The 18,713-nt window shown below is 44.1% G+C and overlaps 1 protein-coding gene across 8 annotated transcripts; it reads right to left on the bottom strand.

The window, feature by feature from the left end:
- Positions 1–129: 129 nt before the first annotated feature.
- On the bottom strand, positions 130–12,975 carry LOC101011798 (butyrophilin subfamily 3 member A3). 8 transcript variants are annotated; one of them, XM_009198763.4, is made up of 10 exons: positions 12,807–12,974; positions 9,816–9,905; positions 9,209–9,556; positions 7,523–7,804; positions 5,068–5,268; positions 4,867–4,887; positions 4,746–4,772; positions 3,821–3,847; positions 3,396–3,422; positions 138–1,876 (listed from the first exon to the last, which is right to left on the bottom strand). In XM_009198763.4, exons 2-10 carry the CDS (start codon positions 9,898–9,900, stop codon positions 1,170–1,172), a joined length of 1,725 nt encoding a protein of 574 aa, XP_009197027.3. In that variant the 5' UTR covers positions 9,901–9,905; positions 12,807–12,974; the 3' UTR covers positions 138–1,169. The 8 variants fall into 8 exon arrangements, with proteins under 8 accessions (XP_017809994.2, XP_017809995.2, XP_031523494.1 ...); XM_021933246.2 differs by lacking the exon at positions 138–1,876 and adding an exon at positions 1,883–2,319 and having other exon boundaries at positions 12,807–12,975; XM_017954505.3 differs by lacking the exon at positions 12,807–12,974 and having other exon boundaries at positions 130–1,876; positions 9,209–9,528; positions 9,816–11,655.
- Between the last annotated feature and the right edge of the window lie 5,738 nt (positions 12,976–18,713).

Raw genomic sequence — 18,713 nt, 5'->3', positions numbered from 1 at the left:
AATACATCCAATAAGGGTTTTGTGAAAATGCTGCAGTGAGGTAAACTGAGACTGTGGTGAGTACAGTGAGTGTGCAGACTACTTTACTTTACTGTGCTGAGTAGACACCACAGTCTAGAAAAAGCCAAGTTGAAGAGTAAGCATTATTAACACTTTATTAAACAGCTAGAACTTGACAACCACTTGCCAAGTAGAGGGGATACAGTGGTGAGCATTAATAGTGATGACAATGAGGAGCAGTTTTCCCTAGCAGGCATCAGTTGAAAGGAATATGGGTTTAACATCCACCAATGATCAGGGGTGGACAGACCTATTTCCAGAAGACTGAGTCCATAGTGGGATTAAAAACATCCCTGTAATTCTTCTAGCTTCCTTGATCCAAATTTCCTATATCACAGAGAGTCTTTAGGGTATTTGTTCTGCCTGGAAACCTTGACTGTAGGAAGGCTGGCTCTGGCTGCACGATCACTTATCACATTTGTTGGGTGGGCACACATCTCTTTCACGTGATTTATCAAGTGTGGCCTCTAGTCTCTTTCCAAGTCACATGTCATGTGGGTACTATGAGGTTATTCTCTCAACCAAGACACTCTGCAGAGCTAATCTAAGGAGTGTTGTGTCTAAGGCTCTGATAATCAGCTGGGAAGGAGTCAATAGGGGTGTCAACTCCACAACCACTTACAATTATCTCTACCCTGGAGCTGTTCTGGGAAGAAAACCTCAGGGCTACATGGGGGCTCTTCCCAGGGAAAAAAATCAGGCTGGAAAAGAATGGGCAATTAGCCAGGGACTGAGGCTGAACATCTCCTAACTACACAAATTACCGTAGGAGTTATGTAAGTTACTTAACGTTGCCCTGCCTCAGCTTTCATACTTGCAAAATGAGACCACCCCATGGGGTGTTGTGACGTTCAAAGGAGTGACATCCACCAAAGCGTACAACACAGCACTCAGAACAGTTTAAATTATCTGTTAATATTAGCTATTGCTGTTTAAATCCCAGCTCTGTTGTTCACTAGTCATGTCTACTTTGTAAAGTTAATTCACCTTTCTGCACCCCAGTTTCCTTATTTGTATAAAGGGACAATAGGTGGTACCAAACTCAAACAACTGTCATATGGAATAATTGAATGAATATCAGTAAAGTGCTTCAGTGCGTGCCTGTAGCTTTATGGTTCTGATTGGTTGTTGTGGAGGGGGAGGCCATCAACTCCAGGGTGGGCAGGGAGAAGCAGAGATGTTGCTTCAGCCTGAGGCTCCCCACTTTCATTAGCTAAATCCGGGGCCACTGGTGTCTCCAGGGAATGATCAGGCACTAGGTCAGGATTGGGGGAACTCTCTACTTGTTTTGGTATTGGGCAAATGGTCAGGGCAGTGGGCTCCAAGGTCAAAATTCTGAATACAGGATACAGAGGCTCAGAGAAAGAGGTGTGCGGAAAGGTGTAGATATGAGATCCATCCGTGGCATTGTAGAATGAGATATCTCCAGTCTCATAATCCAGGAAGATTCCCACTTTCCTAGGGGGCTCAGGAAGTTTCAGGTTTGTTCTGGGATCAGTGAGAGCCCGATACTTATTTCCATCAGTCAGCCCCATGGTCCAGTATCCATTCTCTGGTGTCATTTTGACCCATCCTTTTTTCCTCTCCACGTTTTTACCACACACCCCAATATGCCATTCTTTTCTGTCCCCCACTTCCACTTCCCAGAAATGTCTCCCTGATGTGAAGTTTTCACGGCCAAGCACACAGTAACGCCATTCAAATCTCTCAGGGTTGTCTGGAAGATCCCGCGGCTCTTCGGCACGCTGCACACTCCTCTGGTCCTCAGAAACAAGGAGGATGGCATTTGCCGTGTCTGGATCCAGAATCACATCCGCTGCAGAGAGTTTGAGGAGGTGTCCATGGGGTCAGCCATTTTTCCTGGATTTCAGAGCCTCAGCATGCAAGGCCTGGGCCATGCTGAGGAGGTCCTTACAGAACCTGGCGTCCCTAGCCTGCCCTGAATTTGACTGTCTCATCAGTGTTGTGGGAGAAAGCTCAAGGGGTCTTGTGTCCAGAGGGGAAATGAAAGTAAGGTCAGTATCTGCCTAATCCAATACCCTGATGCTGCCCCAGGAAGCAACAAGGATCCTCTTGCTACATTTTTCTTGTTTCCCTCCCCACACTGACTCTGCCCCCTAATGCTTTATAATCAGAGGTTACTTTTCAATCTTCACTCTACCACTCATGAACTAAATGAGTTCCCCTTTTCTGCAGTCTATTTTTCCGTACATCCAATTTATTTAACAAGGTGGAGCCTCATCTGAAGCATTTCCTCACCTGAAAAACGGGGATAAAAATATGAATCTCTAGCATAGTATAGGGGAATCATTTATTCAGCCCACAGCAGGGCATGAAGGAAGCTCCTGATGTTCTAATAGCTGCAAGGCAGTCTCTGTGCTGGGCTCTGTGGGGGGCCCCAGATTCACTCTCTAACCTTCAGCTTTCTCCACCTTCTTCTGGGCCCCAGGAATCTGTACTCTAGCGACAGTGCCACTGGGCTCCCTTGTTCTCTGGTTTGCTGTTGGGTTTGGCCAATGGGAGGCCCTGATAGAAGATTGGAAGAAGAAAGAAAGGAGAGACACACCGTTTGTTTTCCTGCTTCCTCCCTGCCAGCAGCAGCTGGTGCTGCTCTAACAAGGCCTGATGACTCTTCTCAGGAAGCCCTGTCTTTGCGCTACTTTTCTCTGGTTTCCAGTAACTGCCTCCCCTCCCTAGGAGTGGAGACAGCTCCCCACTGTTGGGAACCATGGGGGCACTGCACTTTTCCTTGTTGCTTTCCCTTAACCCTCCTTTCTGCAAACCTTCAACCACGCAGTGTGAACTCGTCATCTCTTTCTAACTAGGTTTTTAACCAATGGATATTTATTATTCCTTCAGTCTTCACCTCAACCCCAACAAAACACAGATTGCAATTTTCGTTTAAAAATGTGGAGGCCAAAGCTCAGAAGCATTAAATCCTTTGAGGTGACACAGGCGGTAGGTGGCATGAAAAGCCTAGGAAGGGTAAAGTTCTTTGGGCAGGCATCACCTCCTCTCCTTGGCATTTCCACCCTCACTCTCCCTGCAGTATCACTCAGTGTGTATCTCCTTCCCCTCAGCTCTACCCTTTATGTGTCTTCCTTCCCAGGAAGGTCTGAGGAAGCCCAAGAGAGCAATTCTTTCTGGTTCCCCGGGCTCTCAGCAGGAAGGGTCTTGGAGATGGGCCCACTTTTCAGATTGGGATTTAATGTTGTCTATCCCAGACTCTCTTAGTCAAGGGAAGTTTTCTTCCCCAAATCACAAGAGTTGGAGGAGGAAAAAGGCATACGGTCCCTCAGGTTGTTGGTCCAGGGAACACATAGTGATTTACTCACCAGGCTTGAAGAGGGCCATTTTCCATTCTGAAAGGAAGGAGACACAGATAAGAAAAAGATCAGTAGTTTTGTTTTTTCTCCACTCCATTCTCCTTTCACTACACGTTTTCTCTCCTTTTCTTCAGCGTCTCTTCTAGGGTTCAGCCTCCCTCCTGTACAGGTCTGATGGATCAGAGGTGGCACCTTCTAAACAATGTCATGAGGGGTGCAGGCTGCACGGCTATGCTTTGCCTGGGCATGTGCAGGGTCAGGAGTCTCTCAGAGGCTCCAGAAAAGCAGAAGTCAACCCCGTACCATGCAAGATTGAGTCTATGGGTTAGAACTGATTAATCCAACTGAGAACGTCAATGAGTCACAGCAGAGAAAAGGTTGAAATGTTCATGGTACATGACCCGGCAAACCCAGAGAGCATCAGGCTCACTCACCATGATAGGCCAAAGACTTCTCTCCCCCTACAATGAAAGAAAGACAGAGATGTCACATGAACACTGCCTTTGCTCTGTTGGTCCCTTCCCCTTCCTTTCGCGTCCATCTAGTCTTTCTTTTTGACCATTTCACCCTTCCCTATGGTCTCACTCTGCATGCTGAATTCTCTCTTCACCTCTTCTTCTTAATATCCAGTCTGGGAACACTGGCTGGATGCTAGTGGCAATGCAGTCACTGTGAGAGTTCCTTCCCAATGGAGCCCACCTAATCTATTTTGAATCTGTCTATACTCCTGTGCCTGGGCATAGGTGTCACCATGTCTATAGGTGAAAGTCTAGGAGTACAAGATCCATCCTTGTCAATCTGTATCATTTCCTACCTTGCTCTAAAAAGAATTTGGGAAATTTAATGCACAATTTCAGGGAATAGTTTTGAAAGCAGTTATGATAAATCTGTACGAACTGAGCCACTGTAGCTACTCCTCTTTATTAGACACACTTTACTCCCGCTCTCTTTTCTGTTTTTCTTATCTCTTAAATCTTCCCTTCTTGTTTTCCTTTCAACCTCCTCTAGATTATGGAAAACAATATGTAAGGTTCCTGCCATAGAAAATGCACCTCATCCTTCTCTTCCCTCTCCCTTTTGAAGTGCACCCCTGGATATTCCTCAGTGCTTTTTGGGGCATAAATGTCTGTGGCCCCTAGTACAAAGAGATTGAAGACCTCTTTTTGTTTTCTTAGAGAGAGAGAGAGAAGAGAGAGACTCCTTCTGGGTGGTTTCTCCAAAGAGCCACACTTATTTTCTTTTCCTGAGTAAGGGGATCTAACCAGTTTTCAATCCTGGGCAAAGACTTATGGGCTGGAAAATTTCCAAGCAGAAGAGAGTCCTAGATTCAAATTCAGAGAAAATGTCAGAGTCACTCACGAGCCATGTACTGGATTTTTCTCCACTCTGCAATGGAATGAACAGGGAAGGAACAGTTATCAAGGCGCTCAAAGTGGGGATAAGAAGACATGCCTGGATCTCTGGGGGAATGGGAACTTACTGAGTTCCTCCTGGAGCTTCTCTGGAAAATAAGCAAAAAAAGAGAGAGAGAGAGAGAGAGAAAAAAAGAACAGTTATGGGTGAGGGGGATTTCGGGAAAATAAACCTTAAACATGATGCAGCGCCAGGACGGGTATGGGGGTGAGATCTTTGGGCTGGGCATGAAAGCCTGGGGCTTAGATTCTCTGTTTTCTTTGGATACCTCTTAGGCTTATTTCCTGCTTTGTTGCAGCATATTCCATTTCTTTCATCTCTCGCTCTCTTTCTGTCTCCCTGGACAGGGCAATTTTTTCCTTCTGTTGTCTCCACAAGAAGTAACTGGCTCCTGCGAGAAGCAGCAGCGAGATAGGCAGGGTCCCTGCCAGGGCTGTGATCCAGGGCTGGGCGTTCCTGAAGAAGGGGTCTGTGAAAGGGAGAGCTGTGAGTCATGGGCGCTGGTGCACTCAGCCTCCCCAACCTTAGCGCCCCAAGCTTTAGCTTCTCAGCCCAGGTTGGGGGCATGGAATCTATCTCATTAGGTTAAATAAGTGCCCTCTCCCTAAAGTCTCAGAGGACCGTAGAGAACACTTTGGTAAACCCTCACTATAAGCTACTACTGTTACTATCTTGAGATGTCTGCCTCTCATATGGAAATTAACTTGGGCAGAGTCATACTCATTTTTTTCTAAATATTTTTTCAACCAGTAACACATTTACATGGTTCAAAAATGACGTACACGTAGAGTCATGCAACTCTCCCATCTACCTAGTACTCCCTCCTTCCATCTATTAACTTCTCCTTGGTTCACTTAATATGATGCTTAGGGACATAAACTGTGGAGTCAGAGGGCATGGGTTTAAATGCTGGCTCCCCCATGTGACTAGCAGTGTGATGTTGGACTACTTATATAATCTCTCTGTTTGTAGTGGCCTATTCTATTAAATGAGGGTAATGATAATACCCATCTCCTGAGGTTAGAAGAATTAAATTAATACTTATAAAGGGCCTGATGGGCTTGGCACAGTGGCTCATGCCTGTAATCCCAGCACTTTGTGAGGCCAAGGCAGGCAGACCTTGATCAGGAGTTCGAGACCAGCTTGGCCAACATGGTGAAAACCCATGTTTACTAAAATTACAAAAATTAGCTGGATGTAGTGGCATGTTTCTGTAATACCAACTACTAGGGAGGCTGAGGCTGTAGAATTGCTTCAGCCCAGGAAGGGGAACTTGCAGTGAGTCAAGATTGTCCACAGCATTCCAGCCTGGGTGGCAGAGTGAGGCTCTGTCTCTAAATAAGTAAATAAAGTGCCTGATGTACAGCGAGCGTTACAAAATCGCTTGTTAAATTTTAAAAATGTAAATTAAATAACACAATCAAGAACTAGAAAAGTCCATTAAAATATGTTCCTATTTTTCCTCTTGTTTAAACTAAAAATAACATTCTATACACATCACTCTGCATCTCACTCTTCTGTGTAAAGTGTGTCTTGGAGATCTTTCCACATTAGTATAGAGAGAATTATCTCTTTTCTTTCACAACTGGGCAGTATTCCCTTGTATGGAAGTTCACCATCAGTTAGCATCTGTATAGCTTCTAACGTTTTACAATCATAATCAAGAAACATCTTACAGGCTAGGCTGGTGACTCGCACTTGTAATCCCAGCACCTTGGGAGGCTGAGACAGGCAGATCAATTGGGGTCGGGAGTTTGAAACCAGCTCGGCCAACATGGTGAAACCACATCTCTAGCAAAAATATAAAAATTGGCCAGTTGTGGTAGTGCGTGCTTGGCCGGCTAGGGGAGGCTGAGACAGGAGGATCTCTTGAATTGAAGAGGAGGAGGTTGCAGTAAGCTGAGATTGCACCATTGCACTCCAGCCTGGGCAGAAGAGTGAGACTCCCTCTCCAAAACCAAACAAACAAACAATCAACAAACAAACAAAAAAACCCCAGAAACCTTTTACATGGATCATCTCATACAAATGCAAGCATATCCCAGAACTGGAATTTTGGATCAATAAATACATAGTTTGGATAGATCCCCCAATAGAGCTTGTGCTAATGCACACCAAAAATACAAGTGACACGACCAAATGACTGAGAATCACTGCCTTCCTACATTCCTGCTATAATCATGTGTTATCAAGCAAGGCAGTGTGGTTTTGAGTTTTGCCAATATCGTAAGTGAAAAATTATTTCCTATATATTTCCCTAATGAGTGAGATAGAGCACCCTTTTGTGGGTTATTTCCTTTCCTGTGAATTAACAATTCTGGACCTTTGTTAACATTTTTTACTCAGTTTTCAGAATCTTCTGTTTCAAAAAGATTAGCTCTTTCTCTATGAGTTTATAAATATATATATGTTTTCCCATTTTGTCATTTGACTTTACATAAAGAGCTTATCTTAACGTTTCTCCCCAATTCCCACTGCCTGTCACACTTTCTGTTTCTGTCAGACAGGAAGTGATCAGTAAATGTTTGTGGCGTGAACAGCTCTGTGGAGTGGGGAAGCTCCCCTGGAGAAGGGAGTGGCCTCCAGGTCCCTGCTTTGAGCCTTACATGCAGTGCAGAGACCCAGGTTGACCGCAGAGACTCACACGGTAGAGACTCACACATCCCCTTTCATCAACTGCCACAGCTCAGCTCAGTAAAGCTGAGGCCAAGCAGGGTACTGACCTGTGATGGAAATGCTGGCTGTCTTTTCCAGGCCGAGGAGGGAATTTCTGATGATGCAGGATACACCCTTCCCAGAGTTCCCTCTCATGATCACGGATGCTGCTACTGCATACAGGCCCACTCCATCTGCAACCACAGGTGCTTTCACAGCCGGGATGTCCTCTCCCTTGTCGTTGCTCCACTGTATTTGGGGTTGTGGGTACCAGCCAGTGGACCTACACTCCAGATGGATCCCTCCATCCTCATAACCTTTCACTTCAATGTGAAGATCAGAACCCAATGCTGTGGAAGGTTAAATTGACATAAATTCTTGAGAGCTCCTATATCAGGGAGAGTCTCAATAGGAATCAATGGCAGACTCACATTTGATAATTCTAGAAAGATTTCATTCAGGAGTTATTTACACAAGTGTGGTCATGATGAGAAGAAAACTAAATGGGCTAGTGCAGTATCCCAGAGTCAGTAAGGTGGGGCTATTCCCACCCCCCCCAATTACCAGAGGGAGGAGAAGAGGGATGTGTTCCGTAGACATAAAAGAAGAGATTGATGCATTGAGGACTTTCTTGAGTTGACCTGTGACCTTCAGCAAGGCAATGCAGCCATCCTGAGGGTATCTTGCAGTCAGGAAGCCAGGAAATAAGCACCCAGACCTCTCCCTTTTCTCTTCTTCCTACCATTGTCTTCTATAGCTCCCCTTAAACCAAACCCAACCAGAAGCCATGAGGCAAGGGATTGCACTGAGAAAGAAAAAAGTTGTCCTCGGCATCTGGAACCTGACACCAGGTCTTGGTATCCACCTGTTGAACATGAACAATTTCACAGAACACAAACAATAGTACTTTATCACTGTGACAGATCATGGGAAATACAAGACCACCCCACATCATGTGTGAGTGCAGAGAAAAACATGAACATTGTACAAACCACAACAATGACCAAACATCCCCCATCAGCAATGAGGAATTTCTGCCTCTTCATCAGTTACAGCTTTAGTTTCACCCTAGTCTCCTTCCTCCTGGATAAGCTTGATTAAGGCTCCCGCTCATAGAATTCGTCTCCCGACACCTTCCCGACAGTATCTCATCCAGAGCAGAGTGCTAAGTCTATAAACCATCCCCCAAATCCCCTAACACAAGCCCACATTGTATAAGTCTGCTCTAAAACTTCCTTACTGAGATACTGCCAAAGCTCCCCATGATGTGTGTTCTTCCTCACTGCAACAAGTAAGAAACATGCCTCATTCTACTACAAAAATGTTTCTGGGAGTCACTGATTGGAAAATACTGGCAGCAGATACAGTCACTATTCCACCTCCCAGGGCCCATGGTAGTGTGCACTTGGAGACACAACAGAAGCCGTCTGTTACACAACTAAACCAAAATGACTGTGTACCAGTCACTGAAGAGGTGATTTCTAATGCTTCCTATCCTTCGTCCTTCATTTCCCTTATATCTCTGGTCTCCAGCGGGAGGGAGTTGTTTACTTGAGCATGTATGGTATAGCAGGAAGTCTTTCTAAAGAAGGAGTGTGTCTTTCTTAAGGGCCTCAGGGAAGCTAAGTTGGAAGGCAGTGCAGTCAATTGCTAGTGATCAGCCAGGAGTGTCTGCAGTGCTTTTGGAAGAGGGACTCTGCCTCTGCTCTAGATCCTACAGAGAAATGTTCTCAGAACCAAACCCGGAGGCTCACCTGCAACCTTCAGCTCCACCAGGGCTTTTTCATAGAAGTCACCATCTTGGAAATAACACAAGTACTTTCCACTGTCAGAGGCTGTGATGTTGTGTATTCGGAGAGCAGCCTTCCCTGAAGTGATGTCATCCCGTAGAATCGAAGTTCTCCCACGATACGGTGCACTCTGCCTGTCTTCCACTTCCTTTCCATCTGCATACACGTTCACCACCTGCCTTAGGCTGGAACTCACCCACCTCAGCTCCATAGTCTCTGCACTCATGGTCGGGAACAGGTGACAGGGCAGATCAACGTCTTCACCTACCATGGCCAGGATGGGCCTATGGGGTCCAAGCACAGCAAACTGAGCTGTCGGCATAGAGGGAGGTTCTGTCAGAGGGTGTTGGAGTTGGGGTCATGAGAGGAAGGGTGCTTCTCAGACAGGGAAGGCGAGGTGCAGAGAACCTTGAGGGGAAACCATTCCTAACAGAAGCACCCTTTGTCTCTTTGTGACAGGTGATCCTTCAGGTTGGAATGGACTTCCAGGTATGGGAAGGAGTAAAAAGTTCTATGAGGACATTCATAGGTATTTGTCTGCTTCAGAAACAGGCATTGAGTCATTCCCTACCTGAGCAAGGAGTAAGCAGCTGGACCAAGAGGAGGCAAACACGAAAGTTGAGCAGAAGAAAGGCCAGGGAACTTGCCATTTTCATCTGTGCTGCATATCAGGAGACACCAGAAGGTAAGGGACAGACACAATGGCCCAGAAAAAGCTTTAGGATTCCACATGGAAACGTCCACTTCTCCAGGGGCAACTCAAGTATGGTGACCAAAGAAGATCTTACCTCTGCCAAAAAGGTCTGTCCTCAGTGTCTTTACCTTTGAGTCCCAACATGGAAAATTATCTATAAAACCATGTCTATGTATAATGCACATGTTATTCAATCAAGAAATCCTTGACTGTACTGCTTGAAAATATTCAGAATCCTATCACTTTCCCAAACTTCCCCTACCATTTCCAACCCTCTGCCATCCTGCTGTGTTTCATGCAGGACCCTCTTTACTGGGCTCCCTGGTTCCACTGGGATCCACCACTGTGGGTGTCCACCACTGTGGACTCCTGAAAGCCCCAACTCTTGGCCATCACCATGGTCAAGTCATGGCCCAGTGGACTCCTGGTGGGATTCAGGAAGACTGCCTGGTGGGGGCTCTGGAATCAGTCAGGGGTTGAACCCACCACATTTAATCCAAGGCTAGTGATCAGAGAGCTGCAAATTAAGACCAGGACTTACTCATCATTTCTTTCTTCCCTTCATAAAGTCATTCAACAAATATTTACTGAGCACCCACAATGGGTGAGGCCTACTATATTAGTGTTAAGGACATAAAGAAGTTAAGCAATAGGTAAAGGCTCTAAGATTCACAAGCTGCGTGATCTTGTTCATGGGACAAAACCACTGGAACTTTCTTTATTCATACAATACCATGAAGTATGAAATTTAGAAAGTGCACAATTGGTTGAGCAATTCCACTTTCTGATGTCTAGTCCAGCAAAGTACTTGCATGGGTGCAGTGAGAAGCCTCTGTGAGAATGACGTTGCAGAACTATTTTTAAAGTATAAAAGTGGTAACTAATTGAACCATCCACTCAACAGGAGACTGCTTAGAGGAATGACAGCTCATCCCTCAGAGGGAATTCAATGCAGCAGGTAAAAAGAGTTGATTTATTGTCATGAACCTAGGTAATAGTGATACACTAAGCGGTCAAAAAGCACATTGCAGAACTATACTAATGATTCGATTGAAAAACAAAAGCTAAGCTATACATTTCTGCATATTTATAGATGTAAATGCCTGCAAAAGTCTAAAAAGATGCATGCTCAACTGAAGATCGGAGGTTAAGTGAGCGAAAGATCACTTTGGCCTTTTGCTCCCTTTACTTTTAAAATATTGGAATGCTTTAAATTTAAAATTTTTCATGTTCTACTTAACAGTAATTATTATGAGTGATAATACTGACTGGAACATATTAGCTGCTCAGTAAATACTAGCTTCTCAACAGCTTCTTCCAAAGCAAAGGAGCATGAGGTCTGCAGCCATAACACCCGCTGCTGTGGCCACCTGAATCTGGGAATGGCCTCTGAGAACAAGGTCTGCAGACGGAGGTGGGGAGGGATGAAGAGGAAGCACTGGAACAGAGGTCTGTGCAGCCGGCCATCCTCCACCCCTACCTGCATCTTGCACCCACCCAGACTAAACATTGCGTTTCACATCTTCTGTTCCTCAAAACTGCTCTTTATGTTGCTATAGAAGGGGTATCATTTTTATTATCGTTGGTTTCAAAGTTAACAATTTCTCCACTCTGCTTAAAGGGAGACATATGTTTTCATTCTTTTTAAAGGATGTTTATATTTTTCTTCCTGATTATAGTCAATATTGCAAATGAAGAAAAGCATAAAGGAATAAAAGTTTAAGTAGTGGCTCATGCCTGTAATCTTTGCAATTTGGATGGTCAAGGTGGGAGGATTCCTTGAGCCCAGGAGTTTAAGACCAGCCTGGGTAACATAATGAGACCCCATTTCTACAAATTAATCAATAAAATTAAAAGTCTGTAGTTGTAATCATATACTTTGCTAGTAGAAACATAAATACTTCTTGAAGCATTTTGGTCATATATACAGCAAGCGTCTTTAAAAAGTTACATGCTCTACCAAGGAAACGCTATTAAAAAAAAAGAAGTTGTATGCTTTACCCAAAAGTTCCATTTATAGGAATTACTGTTGAAGGAAAAAAAAAGTCAGAAATTAAGACAAAAATTTATGTCTGAGGCTGTTAAATATAATAAAATCTACAGTAGCCAAATGTAGGTAATTGAAATAGCCAAAATTAAGAAAGTTTTAAAACATAATTATATATTCATACAATGAAATAGATTGTGTCCATTGAAACACATATATTGGGTTATGAGGAAATGTTTAATGGTAGAAAAAACAGATACTGTACCTAAATCATACTAAACAGGGTTTAATGTATGGATCTAATGATGTTAAAATGATAAATAATTGCCGTTCATTGAAAACGTGATTCCTAAAGGCTGCATGGGAATCTCTTTTATGATTGAACCATGTATTGTTTGTCTATCCCCCGCCTGTTGTATGTGTATGCTGGTTCAGATTTTTCTATATTATAAATATTTCTGTAATGAACACATTTACATATGAATCTATAAGGCACATCTCTTTCTAGAATCTCTTAGAATAGACGGCTTCAGTTGGCCAAAACAGATTTTAAAGATTTTTTGCCCTCTTCTGACCACAATACATTCTTAAGAACATGCAGTTGGAATATTTCTTCATTTATGTTGTCTCCCTTTCCTTCCACCAAATCCCAACATCTGCAGGTCTTTATTCTTTGCACTACTTGCCTCTTCCCCATGTGCCCACGTGTGCGTGGTTGCCCGTGTGCGCGCGCATGCACACACACACACACACACACAGAGGCACCTCACCCTTTCTCAGGGTGAGTACTCTTCCTGCATGCCCACTCACCACTCTCAATGATTCAGCCCCTGTCCTCCCAGGCATTGTAACCCAGGCTCTAATCAATATCCCCCACTTACTTCTTAGTATTCCCCTCTGATAATCACAGCCCACTGAAGAAACGCGGTTAATACTTCTCCATTCTTTCTATTATGGTTGAATCTCCATCTGGAAGAAAGGAAAAAGAAAGCAGAGACTGTCTGGTCATCCTGAGGAATAATAACAATCTCTCTTTGGAAGAATTAGTTTTTTGATTGGCTCAGAGGTGATGTTTCTCATCAGTTGCTGGGCAGAAACCACTGAGGAAGGTTGAAATGAAAACTGAAAGTACACTGAATTGTACATGTTGAAGAAAAATTCCAGCCCTACCTCCCTTAGTATTTCTGTTTCTGTGTTTATGTATTTGAATCATTCTTGCATGTACATGTATATAAGTATTTTATGTATTTTCTTAAGTCTTTTGTCATAATAGAAATAGCAGAACAAAATGAGAAAAGATTATAATGTGGTGAAGACAGAAAGATGTGCACTAATTAAAATGCTATTGTGGCAGTTTGTTAACATTTGCTTGCATGAATATGGGACATGAAGGAGGAGGAGATTTTACTACAGAGTCAAATAAATGTATACATGGAAAGAAAGCCAGACACAGTGCACATTTTTAAGCACCTCCAGCATCCAGGCTTAGGATCTGTTATCAAATAATATAATTTTTCTGGTTTCCAGAGGCAGTGCTGCTTGACATGTTTTACCTTTTGCAGCAAATTTTTAGTGTGGGTGTTTCTGAGCATCTTCATTCACCCTCAGCTCCTGGTTTGTGCTATATTGTATTTTCCTGTGTATTTATTTCTCGTGCTGCCAGTGGAGTACACATTATCTGAAGCTGGACTCTACATAGACTGCGAATACCATCTCTGTAAGAGGTCTGTGGGACAAGCTGGTTCTTCCTGTGGCCTAGGACCTCAAAACACACTTTTGGGATTTGCAAGTCAGTGATCAAAACTCCTAAGATTAAGATGTGACTGGGGTTGGTGAAATTTGATTATATTGTAACAGTTTGAATTTAGGCTGTGCAGTATCTGGTTGAGATGGCTGTTCGCCTCTGCAGCATGCAGTCCCCCTTTCTTCTTGGTGATAAGGCCTAATTTTCTTGGGTACTGCAATAGGCTCTGCTGTCTCATAGATACTAGAAAGCAAGGGACTAAGTTGGAATCAATAGTTTGTAGGTGAAAGTTGTGGGCTTGTGCTTCTCCCAGAGAATGCTTAGTCTGGAGGCCTCCAATTCCCTTCTGATTCAATTCAAACTTTGCAGTTAATACGCCAATAATGGCTCCACAGTGGCCTTGCATCACAACGTTGCACTCCCTGTGGCCAGCGCTCCCTTTCCCATGCCATGCCTTTCACTTGAATTGTTTGCTTCATCTCCGCCCCTTAAAATTCTCCCCAGCCTTCGTGCCTACTTCCTCCAAGAACGACTCTGAATGTTTCTGCTTAAAGTGTTCTCAGCCTCTTGTGACACCCAAATCTTTTGCTGTTCCCATGTCCTGTCTTATATAATTGTTATTCAGGTATCCACTGTGCCTTTGCTGTGGCTACAATACCTGCTTCTCTGGACAGATTTCTGCAGGATGTGATTCTTCTCTCCTTATAGGACTCAGCCTTAGCTGTACACTCAGTTGATATTCAATGCATGAGTGACATGCTCAAGGTAAAGTCATTCCCACCATAGTATGGCCCGGTTCCTGGAATCATTCAGCACCAGAGTGTGAGAGAGAGATGGCAGCAGGATTAAGCTACTCTAGGTTAGAAGTTCAAGGACCAGGAAGGAGGACCCAGTAGGATTCTTCTGTAGAGAAAGCTCTTTGATGAGAATAAGCTAAAGCAAGTCCTGAGAAGTGCTTTTTCTTTTGGACTAACCCTTAAACTGTCTCTTTCTGAAACAGCAGCCTCACCTATCACTTGGTGCTTCTGGGGTATAATTAAAATTAGATTCTAGGTTGAGTGGCTAATGAGGATAAAATCATAGTAAGTATTGGATCATTCCAGCCAAGCCTGGGCAGTTCTTTGGAACAAACAGAAGAGGTGGCTGTAAGGATACAAGAACTTGGCCGGTCAGGATAAGATCTGGCTTCAGATTTTTTATCTGAAGAAATAATGTCCAGGTCTTCTGACACAGCTTGTGCCAAAAGTATCCAGCAGAGCCAGGTTTCACCCTCTGCCAAAGTTGATCTGAGCCAAAAGGAAACATGTGTGTTCTAGGTAAGAAGAGGGTTGATTGCTCATCAGGTAGCTTAGCAAGAGACCAGCTGATATGGTTTGGCTGTGTCACCAGCCAAATCTCATCTTGAATTGTAGTTCCGATAATCCCCACGTGTTGTAGGAGGGACCTGGTGGGAGGTAATTGAATCATGGGGGCAGTTACCTCTATGCTATTCTCATAATAGCGAGATCTTAAGACATCTGATGGTTTTATAAGGGACTTTTCCCCCTTTTGCTCAGCACTTCTTCTTCCTGCCATCACGCGAAGAAGGACGTGTTTGCTTCCACTTCTGCTATGATTATAAGTTTCCTGAGGCCTCGCCAGCCATGGTACTGTGAGTCATTTACACCTCTTTCCTTTACAAATTACCCAGTCCTTCATAATAGCATGAGAATGGACTAATACGGTATATTGGTACCAGTAGAGTGGGGTGCTGCTATAAGGATACCCGAAAATGTGGAAGCAACTTTGGAACTAGGCAACAGGCAGAGGTTGGAACAGTTTGGAGGGCTCAGAGGAAGATAGGAAAATGTGAGAAAGTTTGGACCTTCCTGGAGACTTGTTGAACGGCTTTAACCAACATGCTGATAGTGATATGGACAATGAAGTCTAGGCTGAGGTAGTCTCAGATAGAGATGAGAACTTGTTGGGAACTGGAGTAAAGGTCACCCTTGCTATGCAAAAAGACTGGTGACATTTTGTCCCTGCCCTAGAGACCTGTGAAACTTTGAACTTTAGAGTGATGATTTAGAGTATCTGACGGAAGGAATTTGTAAGTGGCAAATATTGTTAATATCCTCTCAAATATCTAAATGCTTAGCCTGGAAGCCTCCAATTCCCTTTCACTTCAGTTCAAAACTTTGCAAGTAATACACTAACAATGGCTTCACAGTGGTGGAGGAAGCAGAGCGTAAAAGTTTGAAAAATTTGCGGCCCGATGATTAGATAACAAAGAAAAATCCATTTTCTGAGGAGAAAGGCAAGCTGGCTGCAGAAATTTGCATAATAAGGAACCAAATATTAATCACCAAGACTATGGGGAAAATGCCCCCAGAGAATGTCAGAGGTTTTCCTGCTAGACCCTTCCATCACAGATCCAGAGGCCTGGGAGGAAAAAATGGTTTCCTAGGCTGGGCCCAGGGCCCCCCTAGGCTGTATGCAGTCTAGGGATTTTGTGCCCTGCCTTCCAGCGGATTCAGCTCTGGCTGTGGCTAAGAGAGGCCAACATACAGCTCAGATTATTGCTTCTGAGGATGCAAGCCACAAGCCTTGGTGACTTTCACATAGTGTTGGGGCTATAGGTGCACAGAAGTGAAGAATTGAGGTTTGAGCACCTCTGCTTAGATTACAGAGGATGTATGGAAACTCCTGACTGTCTTGGTAGAATTTTGCTGCAGGGGCAGAACCCTCATGGAGAACCTCTGTGAGGGCAGTTTGGAACAGAAATGTGGGGGTGGAGCCCCTACACAGAGGCCTCACTGGGGCACTGCCTAGTGGAGGTATGAGAAGAGGGCCATCATCCTCCAGACTCCAGGATGGTGATCCACTGACAGCTTGTACTTTGCACCTGGAAAAGCAGCACTCAATGCCAGCCTGTGAAAGCAGCCAGGAAGGGGGCTATATCCTGCAAAGCCACAGGGGTGGAGTTGCCCAAGGCTATGGGAGCCTATCTTGCATCGGTGTGACCTGGATGTGAGACATGGAGTCAAAAGAGATTATCTTGGTCCTTTAAAGTTTAATGACTGTCCTATTGGATTTTGAACTTGTATAGAGCCTGTAGCCCTTTTGTTTTGGCCAGTTTCTCCCATTTGGAATGGGTGTATTTACCCAATGCCTGTACCCCCATTGTATCTAGGAAGTAACTAACTTGCTTTTGAATTTTCAGGTTCATATGGGAAAGGGACTTACCTTGCCTCAGATGAGACTTTGGACTTGGACTTTGGGTTAATGCTAGAATGAATTAAGATTTTGGGGGACTGTTGGAAAGGCATGATTGTGTCTTGAAATGTGAGGATATAAGACATGGGAGGGACCGAGGCGGAATGATATGGTTTGGCCGAATCCCCACCCAAATCTCATCTTGAATTGTAGTTCCCATAATTCCCACATGTCATGGGAGGGACCCAGTGGGTGGTGTCATGGGGTGGGAATCTTGGGGATGGTTACCTCCTTGCTCTTCTTTTGATAGTGAGTTCTCACAATATCTGATGATTTTATAAGGGGTTTTTCTCTCTTTTGCTCAGCACTCACCCTTACTGCCATCATGTGAAGAAGGACATATTTGCTTCCCCTTTCACCATTATTATAAATTTTCTAAGGCCTCCCCAGCCAGGCAGAACTGTGAGTCAATTAAATCTCTTTTCTTTATAAATTACTCAGTCTCAGGCAGTCATTCATAGCAGCGTGAAAACTGACTAATACACCAGGTTGTACTAAAGTGGGTCACATTAGATAGTGACAACCTAACACAATCATTCCCTGTCATGGGAGGGATAAGCACAGAGGAAGGGTCGCTTCAGCAAGGTTCTCTGTGGATCTGGTGTGCATGGCAGTCGTGGTAGAACCAGGACCCAGACTGAACACTGATCCCTTCTTGATTTGCAAATGATTTTCAATTTTTGATGGCAATTTGGGCAAGTCTCTTCCTTTGAGTCACCTCTAGCTATGGAGTCCTTCCATGGGAGGCCCAGACTTTTTGTTGAAGAGAAAAACCATTCCTACTATGCCCCTTTCAAATGCCAGATTCCTGCATTACTGAATCAATGAGCATAGTGCCATGATTGTCTAAGTTGGTAATTTTCCAGATTAAAACAATATTAGCCAATACATATACCTTATCTCAAGAGAACAAATTTCCCAGAACATACTAGAATGATACTGGGACCCTAAGGGAAAAAAAGATGAGAAAATTGCCCAAAGTCCTTCCATCTTGAAGCTTCCTCTCTGCACACGTGCTTTGGTCTTCTGTTTCCGCAGTTCACCTTCTTTTCCTCTTTTGGATCATAATGTGAGTGGAAGAGTTCTTCCCACAACTCCCATGCACTCTTGCTATAGGTACAGCTAGTCACATGTCACTTGAAGGTTCCCTGGCCTAGCCTGGGTCGGGTGTCCATCCCAGACCCAGTCCATGTGGTGAGGCTGCAGGGCCATGCTATATGGACATGTATTAGAAGACAAGAGGTCACTAATGCTAAATTAATGTGGTGCAAGGAGGGTAGAGGGACCTTGAAAGGCCCTATATTCTCGGAGTCGGAGCCCTTAGAACAGATGCTGTTGATGCCCCGTCCCATATTCTCTTGACCTATTACAATTTGCCAATAGTGGGTGAACACAGCTTCCTTCAAGGGTTACAACGTCTGACCTCAGTTATTTGTGTCTCTCCTCCTCTGCTTTCTCTAACACCAGTCGTATTTGCTTTTTCTTGCAGATACACAACCCAACCTTGAAGTACAGCAGAACTAACATTCCCAGGGGCAGCTTTCAACCAGTTTAAGCAAAGGAGGATGTGAGATGTTGATAATTGTGCCAGGGTCCCCAGCCCTTAGGAAGATTCTGACATATATTCCACAATTTCACATAATTTCTTAGTGTCCTGGGATAAGCTGAGTTGTCCATATGGTGACTGAAAACCTAATGAACTCTTTAAGCCATTTCTCACACAATTGGCTTATCTCCTTCTCTGATTCTCTCTTTCTGCACTTGTGTTTCCTGGGATGATTTCCCAAAT

Source organism: Papio anubis, chromosome 6 (assembly GCF_008728515.1).
Source record: "Papio anubis isolate 15944 chromosome 6, Panubis1.0, whole genome shotgun sequence".
NCBI lineage: Eukaryota > Metazoa > Chordata > Mammalia > Primates > Cercopithecidae > Papio > Papio anubis.
Note: the sequence above shows the minus strand (reverse complement) of the source record. Positions and strands in the feature narration are given on the sequence as shown.

What these genes read in the sequence shown, in the direction of transcription:
- LOC101011798 (XM_017954505.3), bottom strand. Translation starts at nt 9,976, where the DNA reads ATGTGGAATCCTAAAGCTTTTTCTGGGCCATTGTGTCTGTCCCTTACC. An exon ending in AGCCAGCATTTCCATCACAG is followed by an intron (nt 5,269 to 7,522) that starts GTCAGTACCCTG and finishes TCCCTTTCACAG; the next exon opens with ACCCCTTCTTCAGGAACGCC. An exon ending in AAAAATCCAGTACATGGCTC is followed by an intron (nt 3,848 to 4,745) that starts GTGAGTGACTCT and finishes CTTTCATTGTAG; the next exon opens with GGGGAGAGAAGTCTTTGGCC.